The 22,668-nt window shown below is 32.2% G+C and overlaps 1 protein-coding gene across 6 annotated transcripts in view; it reads left to right on the top strand.

Moving 5' to 3' along the window:
• Pgant5 (polypeptide N-acetylgalactosaminyltransferase 5) overlaps positions 1–22,668 on the top strand; it is a 60,111-nt gene that overhangs the window by 21,745 nt on the left and 15,698 nt on the right. For 2 of the 6 annotated variants that reach the window (XM_036357994.2, XM_014234147.3), the window contains exon 2: positions 18,439–18,807. In XM_036357994.2, coding sequence (XP_036213887.1) covers positions 18,628–18,807 — 180 coding nt within the window. In that variant the 5' untranslated portion in view covers positions 18,439–18,627. Of the gene's footprint in view, positions 1–17,140; positions 18,808–22,668 lie in introns of all 6 variants that reach the window. The other 4 variants (XM_036357999.2, XM_036357991.2, XM_070107413.1 and 1 more) reach the window with 3 other exon arrangements.

Here is a 22,668-nt window from a genome sequence, read left to right as displayed (position 1 = left end):
CGTTTGGAAAAATCTTTTCAAAATTTTTATTTTTGAGATTTCTCGAAATCTACTGGTCCGATTGGGTCCAAACTTACACGAAATTCAAGTGCAATGAAACCCTTTGGAATGCCGTTTAGTTTATTCAAATCGGTTGAGCAGTTTAATAGTTATAAGAGGGTCACATACATCCACACACACACACATACATACAGACATACGGACATCATCGTAGAAATGTTCGGGGAAGCTTCCTCGACCCTCAGAACGTCGAGATCTGTTGAGAACTCGATTTTTTCAAAATGGGGTGAAACCAATATCTTCCCGATTTTTAGAAAATTTTCAATTTTCTTGTTCTTATTATTTCGAATATTATTTGCATATTGGTCCAAAGCTTTACAACTCTGCAGAGTTTCTCGAATTATTTGGGAGTTTTTTTTTCACGGCCACGATCGTTATTTTCAACCGCAAATGTGTAAACCCTTAGGTATGAGTACCTATGATTGCGAACGCTACCTTCGCTTTACAAGTTTATTTATGTCAACGCGCGCACGTGCTCACTACAAACTCTATACAATCAAAGTTCTGTACATAAAGCCATATATTAACCTTTTTCTAAAAGTTGTTGTTTCCTCGTTAATTATATACAAGTATGTACATATACTCGTATAGCACATAACACCCATTAGAAAAAATTCAGTTGTTCAGATGTAGTGCTTTTGACCAATTCACGGTCTCTTTTACAAAAACATTCAATTTTAGACGCCATTAATAGAAAACTAAAATAATAAAAATCGATTAATTTTGGAATATGAAAATTATTCTAACCAGTTCCAATATTATAAATATTACTTCGTATTCCTAACGATAGATTTTCTTTTATAACATAGTGTCAATAGTATTTAAAGCAATACTTTGAAATCACATTCAAAAATTCATTCTACAGTGACTCGGGAGATGCCGAACTAAATTTTTTTCGATACCTTTTTTAACTTCACCGTTTACTGTTTTTCCTTGCCTATTTTAAATAAAAAATATATCAAGATCGTCTCTCAAAATTTTCTTCATTTAAAACAGATGTGGTATTTTAAAAAAAAATATCTCACACAATAAATTTTTAATTCATATTTTTCCTATAGGTTATTCGTCACTCATATGTTATGTACCTTGAATGCCCGTCAAGCGCAAAAGCAACCAGTTGTGAGGGCAACCACAGTGCTGCCCAGGCATTGTTCTTTCTTTGAGCTCATAATGTTGTTTGACTCAAGTCTTTTATGCTATTGGGCCTTTGTATTTAGCGTGCGCGGCATATTTTTAACATACATACAAACATAGGTATTTTTATCATATAAAAGAAATTTTTGATATGTGTAAGCACAAACATATGTTTACGTGTTTCTCGAAGAGTGTCAAGTGAAAGTGTCAAAATATTTAGTACACTTTTATTTTTTTGCTTGACTTTTTTTTATTCAGTTTTAAGCTTTGATAACTAAAAAAAAAATTATTAAATAGTAAAGATGCAATTGGCATATCTTAGATGTAGATTGCTAACACAGATTGCAGTCATTTTGCGATTGTGTTGTATTAGAGGCTGTTTATTGCTAATTTTGGGTTGCTCAAACCGAAAATGATAGTAAAAATTTTCTAACACGTAGAATTGTTTGTGCTGTAGTCAAGTGTTGTAGGGTTAAAACTACCACCATTTACTAAAATGACAAAAATAGCTGTACGTGATGTAAAATTTTTGAACTGAAATTCGTAATCAGGACACCTTAAATACTCCTCTTAAATACGCCCTTTCAGCACATCAGTCGCAAATTTTTCCTTCAGATTTGTTGAGTACTATAAATTTCGAATAATTATAAATATGTTCTAAACAAACGAGTTAGTAAGTTTGATGGCATCGATCTATTTCTACAAAAATTCCATATTTTTAATTTCCTGTTAAACGAGTACATACATTAAAATGAACACTAACAATCATTTTTTATTTTAATGACACTGAACATTAGTAGCTTAAAACAAAATTAATTTCAAAACAGCAGTTGTTCGCACAGACCTCACATACATACATACTTATGTACTGATCATTCTCATCACATCAGCTTACGTACGAGTTAAAATAAATATTTGTTTCGTTAGTCTTCGCTTATATTATACATTGTGACACATTTTTTCAGCTACCTTTAGTCAATTATTTAATCAGCTGTATTTAAGTGCAACAGCAACTTCTCACTCCACTTAAAAGGATTGAGGCTTTTTAAGTTACAGTTTTATTTTCTTTGAACTTTATCAATATCTTAAAAGTAGGTTTAAAATTGTCTGGTAATTTTACAATATTTGAGAAAATAATTTTACTCATATGTCAATGAAATGTTGTAGAATAGGTCTATCAACAAGAACGACGTGATGTTAAAATGAAATAAACTACGCAAATTTGTTCTGTTTTTTTTTTGGTTATGCAGATAATTGTATGCCATTTATGATTTGAACAAAATGTCGCTTAAATGGTCACCACGGATACGCTAGCATATTTCCACCCATTTATGGTACGCGAATTTTCGATGACCCGGTGCAGCATTCCGGAAGTCTGACTTGAGTTCCTCGACTGTTGCTGGTTGATTGGCGAAAACCTTTGATTGAACATACCCCCAGAGAAAAAAATATGGAGGCGTTGAAACGCATGATATTGGTGGCCACTTGACTGGGCCATTTCGCCAAACTTTGTACGCAATGAGTCCATGTTTAGACGTGAAACATGTGGTGGCGCACCGTCTTGTTGGAAATAGGGATCACCCGCGTCAATTTCAACAAATTCTAGGAAAAAAAATCGGTCAACATCGTGTTATCGTACAACACTCGTTATTGATGGTAACGGCATTTGATGGTTCATTTCGAAAGAAATAAAGTCCGATGATGCCGCCATGCTACAATCCGCACCAAACGGTAAATTTTTGGAGATGCAATTGCGTTTCCTTTACCACCCGATTTGAGTGATAATTGTGTTTGTTGACGAAGCCATTAAGCCAGTAATATGCCTCATCTGAGAAAAAGATTTTTTTATGAACGTGAATTTTCGTAATAATCTTGGACAATTTTCAAGCGTTGTAGCAAAGTGAAACGTGACATGATGAAATGGCAAACCGTACTGAACACGCTGACAAAATTTGACAAAAATCCGTAAACAAACAGGGCCACCACGAGCTGTCAAAATCACGTCATCCCTATTAGTAGACAATGTATAAACATAATTAATATTATTATTGCATAAAAAATATTATTTCATACTGTTCTTTGTCGAAGCACACCGTAAATTGTGGAGCTTTTCATGTGCTTGTAGCAGAGCGCAATCTAGCGGCCACTTTCATTCAAAAAAAAACTGGACTCTAGGCTCATATTTCTTACATTTCTTCTCTTTAAGTGTTATCGTAAAAAGTTCTTTTAAAGTAAAAAACATTTCCATTTAACTTTTAAACCCTTTATTGCCATCACTATCTCAAAATGAAAAAAAAAAACTTAAAATCAACATAAAGATCTCTATACAACCAAGACCATCACTAAAAAGTAGACTCATCCACATAATTAATTTCAAATTCAAGATTCATTTAATAAAAGTACAAATAAAGTAGGAACTACTCACCCATACAAACATTTTCACCCACATCCCCACACTTCATAAATAATGCGCACATCACAAAAGCATAACCATACATACATAGCTAGGAAACCCATAAAAAGATTACCCACACCATATTTGTTCGACAGTAAAATGATTCTCATAAAACAATTACAATTACAATTACAAGTGCATAAAATCAGCTCTTCAGTTAAATATGAAAAGTGCTCTCTAGATAAACTTGACCAACATAATAATGAAAACGAAAAGGCCTTCACGCTGGGCGAAACACGCTTCAGCATAACCAAAAATGCGCAGATGAAAAAAGAAATTAAACTAAACCAAAAGCTAAGCTTGTAAAGAGAAACCCAGTAATGCGTGCAAAAAATAATAAAATACGAGTTATTTTTACTAAACACATATAGATATATACATATTATATATATGTGTGTGTGGTTATTAGATCGAGTTGGGCGTCGCGAAAATTGCGAGCATTTTATGTACACGTAATTGGGGTATTCACTGAGTTAAGTAAAATTAATAATATTATAATTCCGTTCCACTTAAAAAAAGCTTTCCATAGAAATTCAATAAATGTACCTATTTATATTTTTAAAACTATTTGAGCGGTTAAACGTTAAAAATTAAAAATTTTGAAACAATTATAATATTGTTATAACGTTTAGCTATATTTGATCCAAACAGGGTTAGATCGCCGAAATAATCACTCTTCGCCGTATAAACTCTGGCAGGTTGACGTGAGAATTGATAATTTTAATTAAAGTATTAGCAGGTTTATGCTATGCTCATGGGGAAACGCAGAAAAATAAGATGATTTCAACTCAAATTATGTTTAAGCTATACAAGTTTTGCTTGTAGAACATTTCCTAAGCATAAAATTTTTAAATCGGTAAGTTAGCCATTTCTGATCTTCTATCGATGTTATCAGCTTAATTTTATGTTTTCCAATGAGTGAAGATTACGACAAGCGCTCGCATACAATTATACAATTGAGTACAATAAATGTATCCATGACTAATCCCTTAAAATCGTGAATTCTTCAACACTCCTCTTTGTCATTAAAAACTTAACTCATCACTCACTCGCAAAATGCATTAGCAATAAATCGTGTTTTTCAGCAGCCGAAGTACATTGACCCGTTGCAGTTGTAGAACTAATGGTGTGAGGCCAATTCAAAGAAATACTGTTACTGACTTCACATCAATTGCAGTTCCTTAATTATTTACTTAATGATTGTCAGTGATTGCGATGCTATCAAGAGGTACTTAAAAAGGAAAAAAATATGCATACACACATGTATATATGTATGTACAGTACTTGTCATTCACAACACAAAACAACGCCCACATTTAGTGTCACTTAAAATCGTATTAATTTCCTCCCGCCTTTCATGTTTCATACTCATTTCCAGGGGAGGGTACCGTGAGCGCCTTTTGTATCGTTCACATCCTTTTTTTCATTGTGTCGCTGATAAATGACACTGCGTACATATTTTACAGCGTCTTATTGCTTTTTAAGACACTTATGGTATATTAAAAGTTTTCTTTTCCTTTTTTCCATTTGCAATTTCATCAGCAATACATACATACAAGTACATACCCGAGTATGCATACATTATTTATCGCTTTTGTTTTTTATGCGCACCTCATTTACCCTACATTACTTTGTAACCATTTTTTATTGTTGTATTCTCTTATTCATTTTGTTCAGTTAACATTCTGAAAATTTGCGCATCAATTTATAGCAATAAATCACTTTGAAAAGTCTTCGCGCAGTCAAATACGTAAATATTGTATAAACTCGCACTTAAACTGTTTTGCTGAGAATATTGTAATTTTTTTTTTGTTTTGCTATAAACAAAAAAAAATGCACAAGTGATTTTTATCAACAGAAAAACTTTGAAATTTCACAAAATTTAATTATACGAAGTACTAGCGTCGATATTTTATATTCACTTCCATCTCCTCCGAAATATTTTTGTCACATTTACTAAATAAAAAATAGAAAGGTCTAAATTGCTCACTGATACACTTACTCTCCAAAAGAGTAAATTTTAGATAGCTGCTGCTTATAATCCTGAAATAGAAGTTGCTACTCTTCATCCTCACAGGTTTTCAGCCGATTAAAAAGCATACAATGCTACCGAGTTGACAAGCCTTAGTTAGATATATGTATATACTTTCGGAACCGTCATGAGAACAAGCGATCCCGGCAGCAATGACGTAGTCAAAACAAATAATATGAACGAATTAAATAGCAATTTTTTAATTTTTATATGCCACTCAAAACATCTATAATCGCCATGCTAAATTATTTTTCAAAAATTCTGGGTACAAAGGCCTGTAAGTGTAAATGTATCATATTCAAAGTCTTACAATTATTCATAAAAAATAAAAACTGTCTTCAAGGATTGGTTTTCTTGTCCGAGGTGTAAAATTTAAATATTGACATTAATCAAGGTTTGATTTTGAAATTCTTCAAAACAGTTTTTTAGTGCCCCTGAGCTAAATATTACCTATTTACTATATTTTGTTTTGCGTAAAGCATACAATTTATTTGCTTTTTACAACATTTGTCTTTAACGCTTGCACTTGTTTAAATTAATAGAACAAACTTCTGCCATTAACGAATAACAACTGCACAAACATTCTAAAATAAATTTTTTTATTTTGAATACCTGTATTTCTCTCCAATGATTATGTAGCTTCGACACAAATTTTTCTATTTGAAGCGATTAAAATTGGGCTTGAATAGATGCTAATAAATTCATTAGCTATATTATATTAACTAAATTTTGGACAATAATTATGTAATTACCTACTTATTTCTCAAATTTGCTAAAAGCGTACAAAATATTTGGCATTTGCAATGCGCGCCGTAAATATTGTACACAGGCATAAAATAAATAATTTTAATAACGGTATTTTCGGTAAAGTTGTCCAAATGTGTCCAATTTATTGTCGAGTTAATTAAGTGGCTTATTTTAAGTAGTTTTTGCGGTTATTTGTTGGTGGTTTTTCAAAATGAAATTGAATAAACTCATTTAAATGAATTTTGCTTCATGGGCAATTTTTAATATATTACTCGCAATAAAATGATACAAATTAAATCGTAAATTTAATTAGTGTATTTATATTTATACCGTATGTTATCATAATGTAAATGTAATTATTTATTTCTACCGTTTGGCAATGTTTTGTACTACTATTGCACTTGCGAGCAACAAAAATGTATTTTAAAGGTTTTGTTTTAAAATATAAAATCAGAATATACTATAATTGCCTAAATTCTTATAACATACATACGCTCAAGTACTAACTATTTGTTATGGCTCGCTTAAGTACTCATTAAAAATATGTAGTATGTATAATGTAGTATATTAGGCTGTCCGTTATTTACCATGTTGATTATTACCCTAACCTACAGATTCAATTTTCACCTTAAAAAAATTATCGAACATAAATAAGCTCTTTATATTCAATTTAAACCGTTCCTAAATCATGTTTCTTTCTCCGTGTATGGTATATAACATGTATTGAAAAATATTTTGTACTTAACTAGTAAACCTACAACTTTTCTTTTCATTTCTGAACTACACCACACCTTTAAATGTTATACGCTGTTTAAGTTATACATCAAGTGTACTGAGCATTAGAGAACTAGTGCTAGTGTTTTCAGTGTGTGATACTATTCTATAATATCTATGAGCCTACTTTTTGCAATTGAACTTGGCATCATTGCCTTGCTAAAGTGATTTCGTACCTCTGTACAATATATAAATATATATATATGAATATATTTAAGTATATAGTGTATATAGTTTAAGCCAATGTTTTTTTTATATAAAGACAACTTCGCCAACTCTTGCGTATAACGTGCCGAAGTGTCCATTCGAAGGTGGTTTAATAAATTCCATACAGATCATATGAGCCCCGAATACGCTGAAACCAATGGTAGTCCAGAAGAAGCCGTTGCTGTTAACTTTTTTTAAGTTTATCTAGTTAGTTGATACCCTAAATATTTCAAATCAACTTGTTGTACATATCGTTTATGAGTACATACATATTTGGGTATGAGAATGCTCTCTGCAAAGTGGGTGTTAACAATCGCACGATTCACCAAGTCTCAAATCAATGAAAACGATTGCAAATTGCATGAATTGGGTTTCGAATATACCGTATTATAAAATCTGCGCCGGTGGCTTTTTTGTGTTTTTTTTTTTTCTGTTCTCAAACCTCACGTGAAAGCTGTCTAGAAAGAAATTTGACGACAATGAAGTAGTTATTAGTTACTGGAACCACTTTGCTTTTCTTGTTAATTTTGTTAATATAATCGTTGAAATTTGGGACCACAAGTTTTCCTGTCCGTCATAACTTTTCCATATTTTCATCTTTGATCAAGCATATCTTAATTGATTTCAGTATTTATTTGATTAATCTCACTTTTCAAAATAACATCATTGAATCTGGTTAAATGCTTATTCGTAATTACTTGCTGCTTATAAAACATTTTGCACAGTGATGCTAAGGGGTTTATTCAAAACAAATTTCAGCTGTACAAATATCCAACCTAAGTATGTATTTGTTGTGAAATTGTATTCAAGAAATCCTCTTCATGAAAAGCGGTCATGGTTATATGTAACTTTCCCACCCAACAAAAATATGTATAGCAGCATTATAACGAGCTTGCAAACGTTCGAAAATGTTTTCTTTGCGCTGAAATAAATCGCGGAACGTACCGCGTACTGTACAGAACAACTGCTTATCAGTGAAAGTGCGCTGTTAAAGAAACTGAAATGAATAAAACTAGATAAACGCTTGCAAAAAGCAACTGAAAAATATTAATTTAATGAAAAAGTGATGTAATATCCCAATGGAAGGTTATTTATATACAACAAAACATATATTTATATACAACAAAACATATATTTATATATACAAACATACATTTTTATATATACTAAAATACATAGGGTACAAACTTTTCTGTGGCACTGTAAATATAGAGCGAATGTACACGACTTATTTGTCGGCATATGAAAAAATGCCAAAGAAACAAACACAAATTGTCGGCAGTTACGAAAATAATCAAAAGGCAGAAAAAGCAAAAATAAAAAAAAGAAATTTTACTCAATTTAGCACTCAATTTGAAGCGCAATCAAAGCGTTATTCAATTGGCAGCGCAACGCGGATAAAACCAGTGCATAGTATATCGTTCAAATAGTGTCATCAGCATGGAAACGAAAGTGTAACATGTAATTAATTTTAAATTAATTACTGATTTTGTTCGGTTTTCTTGCCGTATGGTTTTTGTTATTGCTGTCGCCACATTCATTCGCTGTGTATATAACCAATGTGTCTAAAGTGAAAACAGTTGTTCCAAACAACTAATTGATTGACTAACTGGCTGTGACAGAAATTCGATTTTAATTTTCACAAATTCACACCGACAGCGACGAAATGGAGCACGCTGTGGAGAATGGCGCCGTTGCACATTCAAACTTCAACACATAGTTGTGTTTGTATCTATATTATTTATGTATACAAGTATATATTGCTTGTAGTGTACAATACAATTGCACAACATTGTAAGTTTCGCAATTCAATGCGCTTGTTATTCGATATCGTCCGGTCAGTCTGCGTATGTGGCGTTAACAAATTCCCGCCAGTTAATGCTTATCAATCGCTAAACGCCCACACATGCATGTAAGCAGTAAACAATTGTTTTTTTTTATTAAAAATGCAATAAACAGAAATAAATATAGCGCGTGTATATGTGCAAGTAAATCAAACGCCTATTTTTTGCCGCTTGCAAAAGTTCTCCAGCACAGCTTTAAAGCAATGCCCCTGAAGTTCAAGCGCCTCGGTAATACAGGCAACAATTGAGCTTATTAAGATTACACAGACAAATATATAATTTATATATTGTGCTGGCATTTGTGGCTATCGATATTTTTGTAGCGAATACTTGAAGTGATCGATATTTTAATTTAACATTAAGTAAACTCAACAGAATTGAATTTTTATACAATTATTAGGTCAGGGTTGATAATTTTTGAACCTAAACAAAAATTAAAGTAAATGAAACTCAATGAAAAAAGGAGAGAATATACAATAACAAAAATTAAAGGAAGAATAATTTACGGGCGATCTGTGGTCGGGAAGTTGAAAGGAGTTTGGGGTGGTTTAGTTTATAAAACTAAAAAGCGGTTTACCGGAAAAACTACAAGTCTTATTAAAAAAGTTAAATGGCAAAGTCGTAGCAAATAAACAGATTTCCAATATTTGTGTTAACACTTTTTTCACATAACTTTAAAGTTTATGTGAAAAATTCAAATAATGAAGTTTTATATTTTTACCTTTTACAAAAAATTTTTTTCTTTCACAAAATTTTGGATAAACTAACCTTTTTGTTCCAAACACACAGCTATTCTATATTTAAATTTATTGGTTTCACTTTATTGTGACTTAATATCGGAAAAGGTCCGTAATTTTCAATCAAAAATTCCCACGTCAAAATATCTGTCGATAGGCTTTTTCTTCGTTGAGATCTCTAATTTCTAATGGTATAAAAAATACAATATATAAATTACAATATACATATGTAATATTTTATTAATTTTTATTTCTTTTCTCCGTTATATCGTAGTAGCTGCATGAAATATATAGCTATTATATAATGTGTTTATAGGAAAGAAAAAAAGATAAACCAAAAAGTTGATTTGGCTTTTTTTTTCCAAAAATCTAGCGATCTTTTTGCTAAATCTTTTAATTCTTTCAGACAGTTTGATATTGATGAACCTTTTACGAGTAATTGCGAGTGTAATTTGTGGGCTATGTTTGTAGATTTTTTACATTCCTTTTATGATTTTAGAAAACTGCAGCAAAAAATCTGAAGGAATATTCATAAGCTGTGAGCTTCTTTTTTGAAATAATGTAAATATTTGGAAAATTAATTTTTTTACTTCTGACAAGCTTGACTAGATGTGGTAAATAGACGGGAAATTTTATTCAGCAATTGGGTCTATCAAAATAATTAACTAGCATGTTTTTATTGCTGATTAGACGAAAAATATGGTTTCCAATTTATTCCATATCAAAGAAAAATTTATCGACATTAATCGATTATTAAATGCACTCTAATGTACCATTCCCCAACAATATACAAGTATACTGCAGTCTTAAGAATACATTTTGTTTCTTATTAGATATTCTGCTTGCTACACAGCATCTCGGCAGTCAATCAAAGCAATCGCTAGTCTGTCGCATGGCTCGAGGCAACTGCCAATTTAATTTAGCTACAATAGCGCGATCATAAAAATAATTTAACTGCCACCATTGAAAAAACAATATTTCTTCATTTAATGATAGAAAAATATTGTAATTGAATTTTACGATTGTAATTTGTAATATTCACTCAATTTTCACTCAATACCAGTTAGTTTTTTGTGAAGGATATGAAAAGATTAACAATTCCGCATTTCTTAGAGTAATGTTCTTAGACGCCTCTCCGACTAGTTGTGTTACTCAATTTGGTTAAAACAAATATGCTTTATCGAAATTTAAGGAGTTTTCTAATATAAATATATGCTGCCAAACCTTATTATATAAATTTTAAGTTTTCTCAACATTTTGCAAAATTATGTTCATACATACATACTACACACTAACTACAAAAGAGTCACAACTCAAATATATTCAAAATCATTTTTTTCCAAATATCAATACTCAAGAAATTTCATTGTCATCACTATCTTACTTAACAGGAAAATCACCATTAGGTTTACTATTGTGCTAAATGTGTCGTTTGCAGTATCAACTAAAGAGTACTATTTGTAGTTGTGTCGCTATTGCTAAAATCTGAAATAAATCGTAAATTTTATGCTGATTCTACGAAGTTGTGTTTCGTTATCTAAAAAAAAATTGGCTTTAATCATCTGTATTAATTAATGTGTCACTTTCGATGAAACAATTGTGATTATCACACTGTTATTCGATGACTTAACTCAAAAATGTCTCTTAATTTCTCTGTTAAACTGGAAAATCAATCGTATTGAAGTAAGACGCTCTTTAAAGGAGGTATTCTTCATTATGGACGATTTGACTGTAAAATTTTAATAATTTTTGCAGAAACTGTTTTTTTTTTGGTTCCTACTGAACATTTGTCATTTTTTGAGTTGTGATTCTTTGGTTGTTAGTGTGCGATATGTACCATATGTACGTTTGCACTCGTAGTGGTCGTCAAGCTGCTGCTGTCAGCGTTAAAATTAAGTATCCATTTTAAAACAATACCTGCAATCAATCAAAATACAGCAATCAACTGTCAATTCGACCACAATCGACTGAGCCGAGCGTTATTGTAATGGTTCTCTTGTGGCATGTAACAAATGACAGTTTCAAGCCACTACATTTCCATCATAAATCATTGTAACCAAATGCAAAAAATGCAATACATACCAGAAATACACACATATATAAACATATTTTTATTACAGTTACATGCAGTTTGAAATTGAAAAATAAATATAGAAATGTTAAAAAATCTGTATTCTATTGCTTTCAAACTTTTTGTGGTCAATCAGATAATACTTGGTTATATTAACTGCAATACTCTTAATATTAATAAAATTAGAGAAAAAATGTCTAATAAATCTAATTAGTATACTCAAAGACATATTCCCTCTTGATATATATTATAATATGTTATATATTATAAATAATTTAAGCTCAGAAAAAATGGTTTAACTCGACTGCAAGTTTAATAAACTAGTTTATAGACACACAGCAAAATATTTCAATTCCCAGAGCATCCTAAATAAATTTTATGATATTGCAAAGCTAAAGAATTTGTGGAATTTTTGCCGTTATGAACTTGATTTTTGCACACAAGTATTAAAAAAACACACACACATATATAATTGACGCAATGCGAGGCAAGCAACGGAGCTTATTTGGATCGACTCGCATTTCACCGCATTCAACATTTTTCGCATCCATCCGTTGGCAGCTGTTAACTGCCAGTTGCTACCAGCTACTACCCGCGTTCGTACGCAAAAGTGACCATTGAATCATAAGTTTATAAAACAATCCAATGAAATGCAATGAAAATTAAGCTGTTGCGAATTCATTCGCCTCTTGTCGCCGCTGGGATTGTGGCACTTTTTGGGATGCAAGTAAGAGTATTAAAAATGTTTGTATTTATGGTATGTATTGCTATTGCTCTTGTGCGTAAATACTCGTGCTATAAAATTTCATTCATGTCGGTGTTTACTTAAAGCAGCAAACGTTTATTTTAGGTTGCAATATGGTGTGGTTTTGGTTATGCTTAAAAATATTTCTGGATATTTGGAATTTGGATACCGTTCAAAATTCCACAATTTTGCATTTACTATAATAAAAATTTCAAAAAATAAATAAAAATTCAGCGCTTCTGAAATTGCCTGAAATACGAAATTTTGTTACTTTGAATGTAAAATCCAACTTTTCCATCAGAAGGTATATAATGGACAATAGTGCAATATTCATATTTTTATAAACCTCGACATGAGTAGTTGCATGCAAAATTTAAAGCAGCAAATTTTTGTAAAATATTTAAACCCATTGGTTACCTAGCAGTTAGGTTTTCTTGTAAAGTTTTTTAAAAAAGTCACAAGAAGGACTAAAAAGTGTTAAAACTGTGAAAAATTAAAATAATATATTGTATATATTTGAATTGTCGTTTACATCAAATACAGCGCTCGACTGAACTACTTGCAGTATTTATGGAAAAAATATTTTGCGCAGAGTTAGCAATATTTCTCGTATATTTAGGTAGAATAAAGTCGATTAAGCACATTTAGTTTGCTATACCTTTAATTTAACTGGATTAACCAACTTAAATTTTTAAGTATTCTATTAATATTTTTTTTACTTTAATACATAAGTCCACACCGCAAACAATTTAAAGCAAGTTCAAAATTTTGTAATTTTTAAAAACTATGTTTAGGCATTCACATAGTTATATTATAGATACTAGTAATTTAAAATAAATCACCTTAAGCCTTTGTAAAAAATATGCTGCCATAAAAAATATTTTCATACGCTGTGTAAATTTTTGAATAAATAATTTCTAAAAAAAAAAGCAAATATTGTCAATTTTTTTTTTACCACTTTTCGAATAATTTTTCCCCGTCTGTTCAACGTGGCGTATGAGTGATTTTGATATTCAAATATGCATGAATAATTGAAGCGGAAGCAAAGTCTGCCAAATTTATTGTAAAAATATTCTTTTAAATTGTGCGCAAAGCGTGCATTTAACCGAAATCACACTAAAATATTTTATAACGGTACATTTGCATATACCATTCATTTTGCCTTTTTACAACTCATTTCCCAGTCAATCATTTAGTAATGAGTCGTATGTAAACATAGCATATAATATGCGTTTAATTAATTCTGAAATCGCTTTGGCAAAAAATTGCATTTTTCTCCCGCTCGCAATGAAAATAGCATGAATTGTATGCAGCGTCAGCGCAGCTTTAAGCACTGGCTACATTTAGTTAATTTTATTCATTTTGCCTGCGCCAACAGCAAAACAGTTGCTACAACAATTGCAGATACAAAACGCCAAAATCAAATGCAGCAGTCATCAGCCGGCCGTACAACAAGTTTACCAGTTCAAGCAGAAGAAAAAAACAATGCGAAAAACAAATACCAGCAACAACAAGAGTTGAACAATTTCCATTGCATGATTAACCGTTGCCAATTGCGGCATGTGTGTGCAGCGCAGTCATACTCCCAAAGGCCAAACACTTTATACACACCAATACAAACTAAAGCCGGCTTGGTTGTGCACTGCGAGTAAATGCTATTTAACGGTATTTATTTACCATGAAAGTTAATTTATTTACAAATTGCAATAAAGCAAACAACAATAAGCACAACATTACGCTTACTGACAATTTAAGTTACAACAGCGGTGTGGCCAGCAGCGTCAGCGTTAAAGCCATAATAAGCAAGCAACACATTCATATGTTTTTATCATTTAATCCATGGCAAAACAAAAGCGAATAGATAAATAGGAGCATGTGTTGGTCTATGTAGCTGGATTGCATATTTCTCACTGCAAACCCGTTTCTGCGGGCAAAAACCAGTCCGCAGCCATAAGAAATTCCACAGAGGTGAGACGACATTTATTCTGTTGCTGCGGCGACGCACCTTTTTCAATAGCACACCCCGAGCACCCGTGCGGAAATCTTTTGAAGTAACACTTAGCTGATTTGGTGTTATAAGTATTATATGAAAAAGAGCGTAATTCATTACAAGAGAAAATAACTACAAGTGAAGGCATAGTATTTTGTCACAATAGTTGTTTATAACAACTACAATGTTAGAAAAATGCTTGAAGTAAAACAAAAATAGACTTGAAGATTAGAGGTAGCCTTTGACATTATTTAAAAATAGACTTAAAAGAAACCGTTTGAAAAGTTAAGCGACACCTAGTGTGACAGCCCAAAAACTGCCATGTTTGGGAATTCAAAAAAAAAAAAAAAAAATTACGGCATCAATTGCTTGAACATTTGAAGGGTATTCTAGAAATACACAGTAACATTTTTGAAGAAGAACTTTATTATTTTTTGAGCACGACGGCGCTAAAAAAATGTTCTTTCACAACCGCGGTGATTTCGGTCTTTACCGTGGATGAAACATAAAATAAAATTCTCTATAGAAGATATTGTTCGGTCAATGACCTACAGTCGAAAGCAAAATCAAAACATGACAAAATAGCGGTATTTAAAAAAAAAGTTGAATTTTACCCAAAATTTTGGTCATTCCAAAATTCATTTTTGGTCTTCCAAAATTTGATTTTTGGTCATAACAAAAAACTGGTAGGTGAAAATGTAGTTCTGAAAAAAAGCATTTAAAGATAAATTGAAAAAGCTGATTGAACTGAGCGACTACATTTTAGAAGGCTGCACTCAAAAAATATTTGAGATATTGATATAAAATTTTATATATATTTTTATATATTTATTTTTTATATATATATATTGATATAAATTTTTAGTATTTTAGTAAAGGTTCGAAAAATAACCCACGGTGTGCCCGGAAAGTTGCCAGTTTTGAAATATTTAAAAAAATTTAATCCATTCGATTCCGTAATTACCTTAACCTAAGCTTGTATATGTATCACGGCAGTTACTTCTTTCTTTTTCATGCATTAAAAAATCTTTTAAGAATATCATATTACTTATATAATATAATATTACAATTTTTGTTATTTCATTAGAATCTCCGTCATTAATAAAGTTATTTTTATATTGAAAATTGACGCCATTTCAATATTTCTCTATCAGTTTATTATTATGAAAGAGTAATTTCCCAATATGAATGGCGTAATCAAAAATTTTATAGTGGCTACCATCAGTTTTTCGCAGCTATCAGCGAAATTGTTTCAAATATAAAGGCGATATTGTTTTCGTTTTATTTAGAAAACCTCTAACCTCTGCAATTAATAGCAGTGAAGTCATACGTGCACATTTTTAAAATATTTTTTTTTTGTCTTTTGTCTTTTGTGTTAAAGTTTTTTTATTTTTTATTAATTTTTAGCCTTAGCGTTCAAATTAATTGCCCAGCAGGAATTATATGCACAGTAATGATATTGACATGTGCCACAAATTTATGTAAATTTTTGCATTGAAAGAGAGAGTAAGAAATGTCAATTTCATGAATCTCTTATTTTAAAAAAATGTATAATTCAATCATATAAAGTTGTGTCAATAGCACTAAGACAACAATTTGTCAAAAGTGTTTTAACTCAAAATGTCAAAAACAGCTGTTTTGATTTGGTTTCTGAGTTTCTGAGTGGCAAACGCATACGAATTGATTGTAAAACACCCAAAATCATCAAAATGTAACAGGAAATTCATGTGAAAAACATAAAAAAGTTTATTTGACATTTTGGATTAATTTTTTTTTTTGGTAAGAAGAAGCAGGCTCTCAAGTAACAAACTTATAAACTTTGTTGGTTCGCAAATATTTAATAATGTTTTATCTTATCTGCCAATATATACAATATGTGCCAAATAACCAGTTGCTTGGTTTTTGTTTAATATTTCTACCATTTTGTATCATATGTACAAGTATGAATATACATACATACATGTGTTACGACGTTATATGTATTGGAGTTGTAAGTAACTTTAGTTGTTGACAACACAACTACAAGTGATTAATGACTTCGACGCTGAGCTATTGTGTTAATGAGCTGTTCTAAATATGTTTGTTATTTAATAAGCTTTCAATTTCGTTGACATATTTGCAAAAACAACCTGACAATTTACAAGAAAATAGATCAAGTTCAAATACTGCCGCATTCGTTTTGAATTTCTGAAGGCCGTAAATCGTTGTTAGGAAATCATTTCACCAGTTATGTACATTTATACATATGTAGACACATATACATACATACTATTTACATGGAATATATGTACTTCTGCATGCACACCCATTCATTAATGCTTTTATCCACATTTTTTTTTTCCAGTTGAGCGACAACTTTGTTTCAAGGCCTTCCAGCAACAGCAGCCGATCTACATTAAGCCAATTCCACACTTTCCTTATACAGATTGAAACTATTATTGGCCATTTGCATTTTAATACGCCGTAACGTTAATACAACCAACGGTTTCACGCTTGATAAAACGAGAGAAATACGGCGAAAGAGGCACAAAGTATGCTGCAAATATTGAAGTAGTTGGTAAAAGAGAACCAGTAGATTTGTACGCGTAAATAATCCGAACAAATAAATAAAATAAACTAAAACAAAAGAAAAATAAAGAATAAAATTTTAAAAGAAACCGTTCAACTATTGCTCGTATTACCCATTGACCAAGATACCTACTGAAGGTGAGCCAACATGTGCTCACAGCTGATCGATTAACGCGGTAAGCAGTGAGCGCCATATGACGTCAGTAAATTTGATGCATTCGTAGTATATGTAGTGCGTGAAAAATAATAAATATTTTAAAATATACACTAAACGGTAAAACATGCGAAATAGTAAAAAATACAATACTACAACCGCTTATAATCAAGAAAACGCAATAAAAACATAAAAATATTAAAGCAACAATCAACCGCCGTCAACGATTGCCGCTCACCGTTCGCCAGCGTGTTCAGTGCGTTAAGCCGTCACGCAAACGAAATATTCCCATGCACTTTTTAACAAAAATAATATAATAATAATAACAAAATAAAATAAAGTAGAAATAAACAAAACAATTCCAAACACACAATAAATCAGCGATGAGCGTAAAAGTAATAAATTCTAACTTGTAGCAAGCATAAAAAGCAAATGCTTTAAAAAAACACACTCGAATATCACAGCTAAAAAGCACTTAGCGCAAACTCTAAAAAGGCGACGATAACGCCAGAAATAGAAAATAATTAAAATTTAATTTTCAATTAATTTGGAAACGAGAACGAAGTACTGTTATCTCAAACCGGAAGAATTCTGCATATCTAGATTTCGCACGCTGATAGCGATAGCAGCGTTGCGACAGTCATACCTTCACAAATTAACGGTCTCAAATCGCAATCGGCAGTCGCGCAACTAGCGCGTACACACACGGATACACACGCACACGTCAACTCCACCTAAAAGCATGTCACAAGTGCCAACGCAATTTCAACTTACCCTCACCGTTCCGCCGTCAAGTTGAATGCCAACGTGTGTGTTCAACAATAATACACCATCATAATTTATAAAATACTCACCATAATTTGTTACTAAAAACCCAATTGTTTGTTTTCTACACGCGTATCTTTTTTTCCTCGTTTTAGTTCATAATTTCATTTGTGATGCGGTGCTTATAAGTTTAATCAACTATTTTAAGCTGTTAGCGTTTAAGTGCAATCGAAAGGAGTAGAGCAGAGAGCAAAAGTAATTTAAACAAACACAAACTCATTTTACACAAACATCAGTTCAAATTAAATACCCGCAACACACACATCCATACATATTTGCGCAATATGTCCGCCATTAATTTTACACGTAAACTGCGCGGTCGCATGCGCTCCAATACCTGCCGCATCGTCTTGCTCACCTCCTTGGTGTGGGTGATTGTGGATTTTGTGCTAATCGCCCGCTATTCGGATTGCATTGGACGCGACGGTTGGCGGTGTAGGCGGCCCGGGGAGTATGATGTGGAGGTGAGTTGAAAGTTGATTTTATTTTTAAAATAGTAGTGTGAAATATTACCTTCACCTTCATAAGTACATATATACTCTAGTCGTATAAAACTATGTATGTACATATGTAATGGATTAGTGGCACTATTATTCATATGTATGTAGTAGCGTAAGGGGTTACATGGGTTTCACGGCTTCAAAAAACAAACAAAAAATTTATTATCTTATTAAATTCTATAACATCTCTAGAATATTGTCCTAAATTCTCAAGTTGTTTGCAGTAATAGTTTTGAAGATACAGCGCGTTTTTCTCGAAACGGTGTTTTCAAAGTCGGTTGTCAAGATATCTCACGAACTACTCAACCGATATTAATGAAATTTTACACATGTCTTTCAAATATAATTTACAAGGTCTTGCCGCGGATGATTTTTTTTGTTCAATTACAACTATTTAAAAAACAAAAAACGTCGAGAAATTTTCACAAAAATTTGCGTTTTCTTTTTAACGTCTGCCAAAAATACAATTTTTACTTTATTTGTTTTTTCTCCGTCCAATACCCAGTTAATGGGTCTTAATTCAAATACGTATTTATTTTTTATATTACTTTTGATGATCTTGTCAGAAGTTCTGCTGTCAACGCGGAAGCACCTTTTTTCCGAGGGTCTGCCGGATGTGACGTTGTAATGACCGAGTTTTGAATATTTTCCTTTGAAAATTTTACAAAATCTTTATCAAATATGTATCTTCGAAATAATAAAAAGTTTGAATAAAATATATCGATCTGAAATTTTGCACACGCCCATTTTTCTTCAAGAAGCTGCTTACTTGCCGGAACCGCCGATATTGGACCACTATTGCATATAGCTGCCATACTAACTGAACGATCCGAACAAGTCTTAGTTTGGAAAACTCTTTTATTTGACGAGATATCTTCACGAAATTTGGCATGGATTATTGTCGAAGGCAACGCCACAACCTCCGAACGTTTTTGTTTTTAGATCGGACCACTATAACACATAGCTGCCATACAAACTGACCTATCAAAATCAAGTTCATGTATGGAAATTGTTTTATTTTATTTGTGAATGGTGTGCGACTGAAGTAACGGGTTTTCTTGTTTTTTTTTTTTTTGTTATTTTGTCTTTGTGTCATACATAGAAGGGTCCTCGACCGGCAAATTTCCTAAAACTTAATTCGGAGTTGTCTTCAAACTAGAGGATACCTCCATTTGATTAACAATATCAATAATTGATTGAAATCCGCATACTTACATAAAATGTTCAATTATATTTAAATAAAACTTTTTAACTGCCTATCTGCCTAAAATCTAGCGTTGTTGTTTGAGTTTGTAAAACCATTTCCAAAATAAATAAATAAAATGTGCACTGATATTTTTTTGCTCATAAATGTGTATTATATATAAAAGCAATATTTTTAACTACATACGATTCGCCAAGTGTTAGACAGTAGCGAATCGAACATACTCTGTACCTTTCTCTGATGGAGATATGTTTCTTTCTACGCAAAAAAAAAAGTTTAGTAATACCTTGGGTTCGAACGGCGTCCATTCTTTAGATTTTCTTTGAAAAATTCCCTTATTTTTCATGTGTTATGGTTTTAAAGTCTTGAATTTGCAGTTTTGACAGTGATTTGCCATTTCAACCCCCCAGAATGCTAAAACAGGTGTAAAATCAGTAAAACAAAACTTCGAAAAAAAATCGAATTCAATGACTTTGTTGTTGTTGAGAGTAGAATCCACAGCTAGCGAGCAGAGCAATGGCGAATCGATGGCAGCTGCTGTCGATGTTTTTCCAAAAGTTGAAAATTCATAGATCTCCAATTATTCGCGACTTTATTTAAATTTTTTCAAAAACATATTTGGTAACCAAAAAACTTCATTGAATAAAAAATTTTCCGAATATACTAATATTGAAAATTTATTGTATTTACTAGTGTTTCTTCTTCTTTCACCTTAGTAACTATGTGTATAGAAATGTAGTGAGCTAATTAGTTTCCATTAATTATTTAGGAAAAAAAAAGTTGTTAACCGCGCACACAAGTCGTGCCGCAAAGCACATAAATTTAGCAAAAATTGGAAATTATAACGAACGAAACGAAATTACTTTTGTTTTAATTAAGTGACATACTGCTTTACGTATGTAGATACATATGTATGTATGTGTGTGTGCACCTGCAAACATAGTTTTGTGCTGATTAATGTGTTGGCAGCTTAAAAGTTAAATACAGTAAGACCATAAAGTTCGCAGTCAAAATGCAGCGAAATATTTGTCCTCGTTGATGCAAATTTGCATATATGTATATACTTACATATGTATATCTAATGTATGTACATACATATGTATGCATGTATGTATGTATATTTCATTGTGCTTGCTCATAACTTTTAGTTGCCATTGTTTTTGGAAGCTGATGCGCCAACACTTCTGCTGCATATAATAAAGTTGTTGTTGCTGCTACTATTGTTGTTGTCTCGAAGAGACACCAGCTCTGGAGTATAACATTTTAATTAACACGTCATGAGCGGCATTGTCGACGTTGTTGTTGCTCCACTGCAACAGTACTTCTTACTACTGCTGTTGTTGTTGTTATTGTTGTTGTGCTGCTCCACTCCTCCTTGTTGTTGTTATTGTTATTATTTCTCCGAGCTGGTCATTTGCGGCCCGTCGGCCATCCGTTGTTATAATTATTATTGTTTTGTTGTAATTGCCTGTGCTTGTTGTTGTATGCCTCCGTAGATGTGTAGTAGTGTGTTGCTGTTATTGTTGCAGCCAGTCAACCAACCGGCATTGCAATTAATTACGCAATAAATCTTGCCTTAAATCAGAATTACAGTGTTGAACTTGGCTTGTGGCACGAACCAGCAGCAGACACAACATAACGCATTGCTACCACTTGTTGTTGTTGTTGCCTTTGCGCACACGCATTCGCACACGCTCGACAATGAAGCATACAAAAAATTGTAGCCCACACAGCTTTGCCGGTCCAACGTTGTCTTGCAAACCGCTTCAGCAGCTGCCTGACATGCTTCATTGGCTGTTGTCGACGGCATTTTGCTCCGCTTTGCTCTGCGAGAGCTGGCGCTTTCCATTCATGAGTTTACACAACGCAACCCTGCGCCTCGCTGTCTGTCGCAAAAATGTTTAAATGTTTGTTGGATGCACTTTATACACATATGTATCTATATTCATATATGTATGTATGTATATTAGCTGCGACTGTAGGCCGCTCGGCTACTCTGCTTGTTGCTGTCGTCACTGACACCAACGACATTCGCAAAGTCACTGCCGACAAGGAGGGTTTTTAGTGTAAACGGCATATGACCAACGACGACAGAGTGGCCAACATACATACATACACATTTCCTACGTTCTTTCATACGCAATAACAATCATAATACATACGTACATACATACATATGTGTGTGGTTGTGAGTGCATACTCACGCTATAAATATTGTAGCATTTTCATTACAAAAACGTTATTTGTTGCATGCCACCGGTCCGCGCTTTTTTGTCTGCGTTCTTTAAGCGAACTGTGTGTTGTTGCGAATGAAAAATAATATATTTTTTACAATGAGCTAACGCTTATCCACATTTGTATTTCTTTATATAAATGCTCTATTTTCTGATAACTACGCATTCCTAGAATTAGCTGATTAAAACATATGTATGTATGTACATATTTAATGTTATGGTTTTGTTTTTTATCTTCTGTTTTTATTTACATATGTACATACAATATTTTTTATCTTTCTCAAAAGGAGACCGAGCAAATTTCTGTATTTTAATGTAAGCATTATAGTTTTATACGTATACTTGTAGCATAAGCAGTGGATAAGCCTGATTTTTCCCGAGCGTATT

This window comes from Bactrocera oleae, chromosome 3, assembly GCF_042242935.1.
Source record: "Bactrocera oleae isolate idBacOlea1 chromosome 3, idBacOlea1, whole genome shotgun sequence".
Lineage (NCBI taxonomy): Eukaryota > Metazoa > Arthropoda > Insecta > Diptera > Tephritidae > Bactrocera > Bactrocera oleae.
Note: the sequence above shows the minus strand (reverse complement) of the source record. Positions and strands in the feature narration are given on the sequence as shown.